This window comes from Montipora capricornis, chromosome 3 (genome assembly GCF_036669925.1).
Source record: "Montipora capricornis isolate CH-2021 chromosome 3, ASM3666992v2, whole genome shotgun sequence".
In the NCBI taxonomy this organism is placed as follows: Eukaryota; Metazoa; Cnidaria; class Anthozoa; order Scleractinia; family Acroporidae; genus Montipora; species Montipora capricornis.
This window is the reverse complement of record NC_090885.1, coordinates 14,563,777-14,572,571: the sequence shown is the minus strand read 5'-3', so window position 1 is coordinate 14,572,571 and position 8,795 is coordinate 14,563,777. Positions and strand designations below refer to the sequence as shown.

At 38.8% G+C, this 8,795-nt stretch overlaps 1 protein-coding gene across 1 annotated transcript in view; it reads left to right on the top strand.

The window, feature by feature from the left end:
* The first annotated feature begins 339 nt into the window (after positions 1-339).
* The window catches only part of LOC138039884 (major facilitator superfamily domain-containing protein 12-like), an 8,742-nt gene continuing 286 nt past the window's right edge, over positions 340-8,795 (top strand). Inside the window, exons 1-7 of the mRNA XM_068885716.1 lie at positions 340-872; positions 1,455-1,563; positions 3,567-3,627; positions 5,096-5,538; positions 6,816-6,908; positions 7,224-7,316; positions 8,197-8,370. Of these exons, the coding sequence (XP_068741817.1) occupies positions 340-872; positions 1,455-1,563; positions 3,567-3,627; positions 5,096-5,538; positions 6,816-6,908; positions 7,224-7,316; positions 8,197-8,370 (1,506 nt within the window). The remainder of the gene's footprint in view (positions 873-1,454; positions 1,564-3,566; positions 3,628-5,095; positions 5,539-6,815; positions 6,909-7,223; positions 7,317-8,196; positions 8,371-8,795) is intronic.

Here is an 8,795-nt window from a genome sequence, read left to right as displayed (position 1 = left end):
GGACTGCGCGTTAGGGCCGTTACTTAAAACAAGCTTATACAGAGAAATTAAAAATGACTCGGGTTAGCATTTAACGCGCCTCACTGCAGGGGGGAAGGGAGGGTCAAATCGGAATGGAATGAGGAAGTGAGGTTTGACCTTCATTTTAAATGCAAGTAACCCATCCCATAAGGATACGTAACCAATGCAAAGGGTGTTTTATTTCACATATGGAGATCTATGAACTGAGAATCTGCCCGACTAGGTAACCCTCGTGTTAATTACACAGCCTGTCAGCCTTCAACCCCCATGATTAGCTGCAATATATAACTGACAATCACTTTTTTTCAGGTTTTTACGATGAATGCACTGTATCTGCAACATAGATCTTATGATTTAAGGCAATCACCAGCGGAGTCTCGTACACCCTTCTTTCAACGTTTTGCTTGTGGAGTGGGCCACGCCATTAATGACATCACTCGACAACTTTTCTTCTCTTTCCGTCTTGTCTTCTTTATGAACGTGCTTGGTCTCTCTGCCGAAAATTCCGGCTGGTTGATTCTTGAAAAAAAGCTAGTTCACACTGTCATGACACCCATTTGTGCGATCTTGGTGGACAGAATCCACGTTCCACTTCTGTCCCGAAAGCTTGGAAAAAGGAAGTCTTGGCATTTGTGTGCGACGATTTTGCTAGCAGTATTTGTCCCGCTATTTTTCACTCCTTGCTACTTTTGTCAAAGTTCGGACAGTGGACAAGAGCGGATGATGATATACTTTGGAATATTGAACGTCATTTTGGGTGTCGCCGGGAGCTTATTGGATATTTCTCATTTATCTCTTATCCCGCTCATTGCCAAAGATCAAATGGAAGCAGTAGAATTGAGCGCATGGAGGTTTGTACATAATCAAGAGCAACTTTATTCATTCATTGTCCTTTACGTTCAAGGCAAGGTGGCTGATTGTTAAGGCATCATGCATACATACCTCATTTGCCCTTCCGTTGGGGCTTTTCCAACCTCGTTCCCAGAAATTTAAAAGCTCTGGAAACGAGCTGGTTGGGGCCTTTCTGGACCAATGAAATACATTCAACGAAACGAAAGAACAGAACAATAACAACTGATCAGAATCCCAACTGGCCGGAGGCAAACCAGTTGGCTACAAGTGGCCAGTTGGCTACAAGTGCAGCCGAGAAGGTGAGCCAGGAACTACCAGGAACAAATTCAACTATCGGTCTGAAAGGGTATTCCTGGGATCTCCGGATGCCAAGGCAGGCGCCCTAACCACTAGGCTTCAATGCCTCGGCCCGGGTGCCCCAGTCGAAAACATCCATGCACGTTTCTATCATTCTCTAGAATTAAATCCCTTCGAGTTTTCTCCAATTTTTTCTTTGGAGCCCGCTTCCTACACTTGATAGTCAATAATCGCCCAACTATAAATTTTAAAGTGGTAATTAAACATGCAATTGTTCATTTTAGGACTGCTTTTACCCACTTGAGTGGTATTTTGACCTGTGTTGTGGCTTGGGTAATATTTGGCCTGGACTCTAAAAGTCAAATTTCTGAAAACAGTTCCAAGGATTTCATGGTAAAGTACTTGCTGTTTATTTTAATATCATACTTTATTCAAACTATGGACATTTTATTATGAATAATATACACCAAAAAATACGAGATGGTTAACTTGAGCAGAAGCAACTCAGTGTATCACGCAATCATGGAAAAATCGCGCCATGAATCCAGAGCTCGCATTTGATTGACTATCAATTCAAAAATGTCATGTTAATACACTAATTTCAACTTTCCGCATTAAGTTCACTTTTCTGCCCTCTGTTTGGGATTGATTGCTGTGCCCTCAGCCAATCAACGGACTGGAATTTTTTTCAGGTATATTATTAAGTTAGTTGTTGCACAGTAGAGAACCGGTTTGACTAGTTCAGTTGCTGAGGTTGCCCCGCACGCACAAATCTGTGACACCTCATGCAGTTTAAGGCCTGGGTGTAAAATACATCCGGAAAATATGGTTGATCAGCTATATCTCCCACTAGATTGCCTGGAACAAGATGAAATCTTTGTTGAAGATAAATAATATTGTCTTCCTTTGCTTTAACGTATAATATTGATCACGTGACAAGTCACGAATTGGTGGCCAATTTCATTGCTACAGATAAATAAATTAGCGTTTCTGATGGACAGCTAACATATCTAACTTTCTGCACTTCGAGTGATCTTCCTAGAGTTTTAAAATTGGAATTATAAATCATTAAAACCCGAATTTTGGACTCAAAGGTGACCTTTGCCCTCATAACTTTCTTTTTAAGAATGGTGGACAGTCATTGCAGACGTGAAAATCTGGAATAGTTAATTTGCATTAGAAAAGCGTTTTCATTTGATATTCTATGGTAAAACCGTCACCTACTCTTAAAAAGTGTGCTATTTTTCCACAAATGCTCAGGTGACGTGTCACGTAGCCTATTATACTTCAAAATGTTAAGGACAACGAGAACTTTCCATGCCCATTTTCGTTTCACTGTCATTCAATTTTATTTCGAATTAACCATTTCTATTAATTAAAGCCCTAAGCCCAGGCCTTAAACTACTTAATTGAGATGTTCTCGTTTGTTTACAATTCATTTGATAAAAATTTATTGCAAGAAAAGTTGGATAATAAGTAGCTTATTAGATGTTTTGGTGAGTACTTTCGCTGAGTATTTCTAATCGTTGATTGTAGTTTAACTTGGCCTAGCGGGCTCGTCAAAATACAGACCAACTGTAATCGTAATGCTACTCAGCGATACTACACACCAAAACATCTAATGAGATATATACATCTTCCTTTAATATTCTTCAGGTAATGACTGTGATATTGGTAGGACTAGGGGATTTGCTTGCTTTGATATTTCATGTTGGGACCAAGGAGCCTCTGTGAACGAACGCCAATCCCAACATCCCTTCAAGTAAATTATCGACCCTACAGGAGGAAAAATTCGTGGTACGTTTTAGCCTAGTTTATACGCTACTCTTTTTTGCTTAAAAATCCACTGCCACATTTCACTGAGTCCATTTTCTAACCTAGTTAGTGAAGCAGAACCTCGTATGTAAGACAGCCAGGATCCATGGCAAAGTGAGAGCTCTAGGCTCAGCCCATAAATCTTATTCCAAAATGGCCGCCATTTAAATATTCTTTTGTTTTTATTCAAATAAGCCCTTGATGCCTCGTTCTTAAGCTTAAAATTCAAAAGAATATTTATATTTAAATAGGCAACAAGGGCCAATTTGTATCCGCATAAATCAGTGGCCATTTTGGAATAAGGTGTATGATAAACCCACTTTTAAAATCTTCAGAATGAGGCCACAGTCTTTTCACTTTTGATCTCCAAAGTTATTCCCGAGGGATTTCAGTTTTGCCTTCTATCAACTCTTGTTAAACCGATGTTTGGTTTGTTGAGCCCTAAGTGCTCTATTACTGAAACAATGGGCACTTCATTAAACTTGATCATTACCAGAACTGAACCTTAAATGTGGTTATGTTTTGAGAAAGCAGTTGTTAGCGGATCTCGGTTTATTAATCACATTTTCCTTCCTTCTTAGAGTCTAAAGTCTGTCATTCCGTCGAAAGCTAATGGAGAATTGATGGCTCGTCTTCCAGCAGGTTGGGTATCTAATTGTAAAAATAAGTACACTTATTGCAAGAAACTCTCAAACAGTTCATTTGGAAAGAAGAGCTTGTTGGACAAAGTAAATCGTGAAGTTTAAAAACAAAAGTTTAACCAAAAAAAAAAAAACAACCTTTAAACCACCCATTCAACGTTTGTTTATCTGGGTAAACTGTATAATTTTTTATGCAAAGGCCAGCTGAACAAAGTAGAAGTGTCGGATCCTGGGAGATCTAACCAGCAAATAATCTGTGGACCAATAACAAAATAATGATGCAAGATAGAGAGGCTACTCTCAGATGTCATTCCTGATGTTGTGTGCTAAAAACAACAGCAAGAGAGATTTGAATCATTGATGAAAGTAACGCCAAGTTAGAATAAAAGAGAAAGGTTGATTGTGTGCGGTGATTTCTTAAGGAAATGAATTTAAAAAAAATCTACAGGAAAAAAAAAAAGGAGAGACTTTTGTGGACTCGGAGCTGAAGAAACAGGCTAAAAAAAGGAGGAAAAGTAAAACAGCTTCACTTGAGACTCAAATAAAACATTGACTTCTCAAAATAAAATTCTATCTGAAAAGATTGTAGAAATGGAAAAAGCTCCAGGCTCACGAAAGGAATCTCGGAAACTGGAATAGATAATTCTATTTATTACAATTTAATGGTAACAACTATATATATTAAATATTAAGAATAATAATAATAATAATAACAGTGTAAGAAGCAATATCAAGACGAACATCAATGATAACGCGCCATACTCTGCATCAATTTTTCATGTAAAGATAATGTCATGGAAAGGAAAGAAGGAAAGGAAAGTAACTTTATTTAAGTGTCTAGTCGTTCTAGCGCTGAAGCACTAATTGCATGAGCACACTGTAAATTGAAATTAACAATTAACACAAATCAAGTCAAATTTAAGGCTAATTGAAACACCGATAATTGCTTAACAAGATACACTAGTGGGCGTTTTCCAGTTACAAAAAAATTTCCGGAAATTTCGGTGGAAATTTCCATCGGGTGAAAAACGTGTTCCATTTAACTCAGGTCCGTTCGCCGCCCAGTGATTGCGATTTTACGCGCCAAAATTTAAAAATGTGGCCGTGAATAGCCTGGAAGTGGTAAGACCTTTCAAAAGTTGTAACTGGAACACACATTTCCATCGGAAAGTTTCCAACGGGAAAACAGGACTACCTTTTCAGAAGTTCCGTTTATTCCGGAAATTTTCCAGTGGAACGAACCAAAAACGTGTGTTCCATTTACATCCCAACCGGAATTTCCGGAATTTCTTGGTAAATGTTAAACGCCCACTTACAACATTCGTGATGTTAAATGATTTAAAATAAATCAGTCTTTGCCCTCCAAACTTAGCAGTTTTAAAAAAAGAGAAAAGAAAAATGTGTGCGACTACGACCGGTTATGAAACGAGAAATTTTCACCGTTATGAGTCTTCCTTGTTGCATTACAGGATTAAATACTGCGGCCACCAAAGAGCGGGATTGCCCATCTGGCAAAACTTCTCACGCTAGTTTCTGTGATGGGATCCCAAGGAAAACCATCAGTAACCAGAAGGAAGAACCAGAGAAAACAAGGAAAGAAGATGTTCCGAAAGAAAATGTTTCATCGTTATCAAGCAATTTTAACTGCGCTGGTGTCGACAATAGAGGTTTTTCTGGTAGTGTAATGGCACTGAATTCAGGTGCTGATTCGAATAACAAAAACCTCGACAAAGTTTCAGCACCTACCAACGTCCCAGCTGTTTCACTGGAAACCAAGGGCGTTCCTTTACCCGACACTAAGGCAAACAGTAAGCCTTTTATTGTTTCACGGGACAGTGAATCCGCTCTTCCACCTCGAACACATGCAAATAGGACTATACGAGAGTGGCTCGCTGATCCGCGCTTATACATGGTAAGTATGGGTGTAATTGGGTGACAGCCAATGAAAACATGGAATTGTGGTCTCACGTATTCCTCTGACTTGAAATCCAAATGAAGTTCATTTGTTACCCCAGTTAGTTTTCTGCATGTTAATTAGACTGGACCGCCCACAAGGCATTTGTGATACGTACGCAAGATGCAGCGTGGCATACGTTTCGCCCATTTCCTCTATCACATGTCACGGTTTACTAGTGATCCTTGTCGTGAGCTTCACTATCCACGGGAGCCAATCAACATATCACACGTTAATTTCACAAATGATCTCAAGAAAACACAAAAGTACTAGAATGGATCCTCCATAATTGACCTCTTTAGCTTGGACATTTGTTTTCCCATTTCAGACCAAGTGATGTCAGAGAACAGTTTCGTGTAATAGATGGTTTTCAATCACGTGATGAGACCGCCATGTTGGTGCACAAAACAATTATGACTCATGTTTTGCAATATAACACAGTCAAATTTCAAAAACTTTCTGTGCACCAACATGGCTGCTGTGACGTCAGGTGAAAACCATCTATTGTCGTCTTATATGCACGTGCTTGTGTACGAATAACTGAAAAAACAAAAAGAGAATTCCCTTGAGAACATCGCGTGGTCTGAAATGGAAAAACAAAACGTACAAGCTAAAGAGGTCACTAGGCCATTGATGAGTTCATGTCTGTCTCCTCTTCAAAGCGAGTGTAAGTGCAAAGTTTTTGTGATGATAATTACTTCTACTTTACATATGCATGTAAACTAATTTTCATAAGAGAGACTTGGCACTTACACTCGCTTTGAAGAGGCTGCAGACATGAAATCGAAAATGGCCTATTCCCCATTCCCCATTCTGAGGAACATTATTTGGAATTTTTTATAAGGTCTGTGTCAAACTGCGTGATTATTTCAATGACGACACCTTATTGAATAAATATCAAATAATTATCGTAGGGCACCTACAGGGATTCGCAATATTACCCCATGTTCTTTTGGTGAGCTAGAATCGCAGGGTATTCAACTTGGAATACATGAGCACTCCTAAATCCTTTTGCACTCGAATTTTATTTGCCGTCTTTGAAAAAAAAAATTACTCGTGCTCATTTATTCCAAATTGCACTAGAGATCATATGATTACCTATACTAAAATTCAACGGTTTACACAACAACAACAACAACAACAAGAACAACAAGAACAACTAACAGCGCCTCTTATTACAGCCCAGGACAACGTTGAAGCTCAATGCCTCTCTCCTTTTATAATATGATCTTCAGGTTGCCGTCGTATATTCCTGTACATTGGCCCTACAAAATCACGCCTATTCTTATCTGCCGCTTTTCGTTATTTACAGACTTCGTCTTGGTAAGGTATGTAAAAAATGACTGTATCAATCTCCAATTCTCTAACCAAAAATTTAAAAAAAAAGTCAATTTCTGGCCATGGCATGCTTGAAGATACGGTCTTTTACGTCAGATACGATACCGCCAGTGACTACCCTTTGTTATTTGCACACTATTGCTTAGCTTTAGTAAGCTCCCTAAAATTTAAGGCCAGCTCTGCAACTTCTTATTTTAAAGTTGTGCAATTTTACAAAAATTATTTAATTACTAGATGAAAATGCTGTGTTCAGGGGAAAGAGTTGAGTGTAAAACTACAATTGTAGCCTTTTTTTCGGTTTTCAGGAATCCATTGCTTATCTGCCACTTATTATGTTTATCAGTGCCACTATATCTTCTATGTTTTCAAAGAAGTTTGTTGCGATAATTGGAAACAAGGTAAGGTACTCCACGCAAGATTAAGGGCAGAAATGAACACAAGCAGTAGTTTGGATCAGAAAAAAAAAAGGAGATCTATTGCTTATACATAGTTCTTTCAAAGTGAAAGACTATGGAAGCTATGGAAAGAGGTAGACCAGTTGCGGAGAAGCCTAAAAACAGCCCCAGGCTTGAATAAGAAAACGGAGCTTTGCTCACATTTTCAGAGATTGCTCATTATACAATGCACTTTTAATATTCAGTACTTTATTTCAATATTCATTACTTTATTCTCGGCTGAGTGATTAATTAGACAACAATAGCCTTGCGCTTAGAAAACAAAAAAGATCAGTTATTCCCTTTACGATGCCCTCTTGTTCCATTTATGCTCTAGGCCATTGTCATCATTCCGTTTTCTTGGCGGTCAGCTCAGTCCCACCCCTGGGCACACCAAAACACCAAAACAGACACTTCACCCCCCTCGGGAAGTCGTTTACGTTGCGCACACAATAACTGTCCCTGCAATACAGGCAAAGAGGAGAATTCGAAAGAATTGCGACCGAAATGATTTTATTTTAACCAGACGTTTATGATGAGCAGTCTTCCACTTCATACCCTCCTACCCTTAGAAAACCAAAACCGAGGTCCTTAGAACAAAACAAAGTTCTTTTATTAGACCACTCCTTCCTATTCTGGGACAAAACTGCAAATAATTAAAGGAGGGTGACCTCTGAGCCATCCATTCGAAGTCATGTAGGCCCAGTTAAACTATCTAGATACTTAGATTTGCCCGCAGCGTAATCGACCTTAAAGAAATCATGCAGAAAATGCATAATTATGCTCACTTCTTATGGAATGATCCGTGTCTGCTTATCTGCTACTGTTCTTTTATCTGTTTCAGCGGTGTTTCACTATTGGTGCTCTACTTGTTGACTGCTCCGGAGTGATGTCTTATTTCATTACTCAATCCAACACAGTCATGATCTATCCTTCTGTTGTGCTTCTCGGGTTTGGATTTTCCTCGATGTTAGTTTGTTCCCTCAGCTTCGCGACAGAACTAATTGGCGAAAACAAGGTGAATAAAGTTCAAATAATTTTTCCAGCTGATTTTTATCGACCGTTTCATATAATTTTCATATGGTGAAGAAGTTTTTATGATAGAAATTGTTTTGGGTTTGATAAAGCCGAACATCGGACAACGTTTCATATTATCGATTTTTAATTTTTTTTTTATGAGAGGCATTCTTCTGGGTTATATTTATCCGAACCATCCAAAACAACCCACAATCACATTTACTGGACGCAGTGGCTGTTTAAGATGACATCGACAGTCTCCTTCGTTGTTCCAAACATTCAAAAATCGCTTGCGGTCCGGATCCCCGCACGCCGGACTGCCCTCGCATTTTTTAAAGGTATGCCCATCCTCGAAACGATCTTAACATGACCCACCCTCACTGAAAAAAAAAAAAAGAAAAAAAAGGAAGCGTTACGAAGATCATA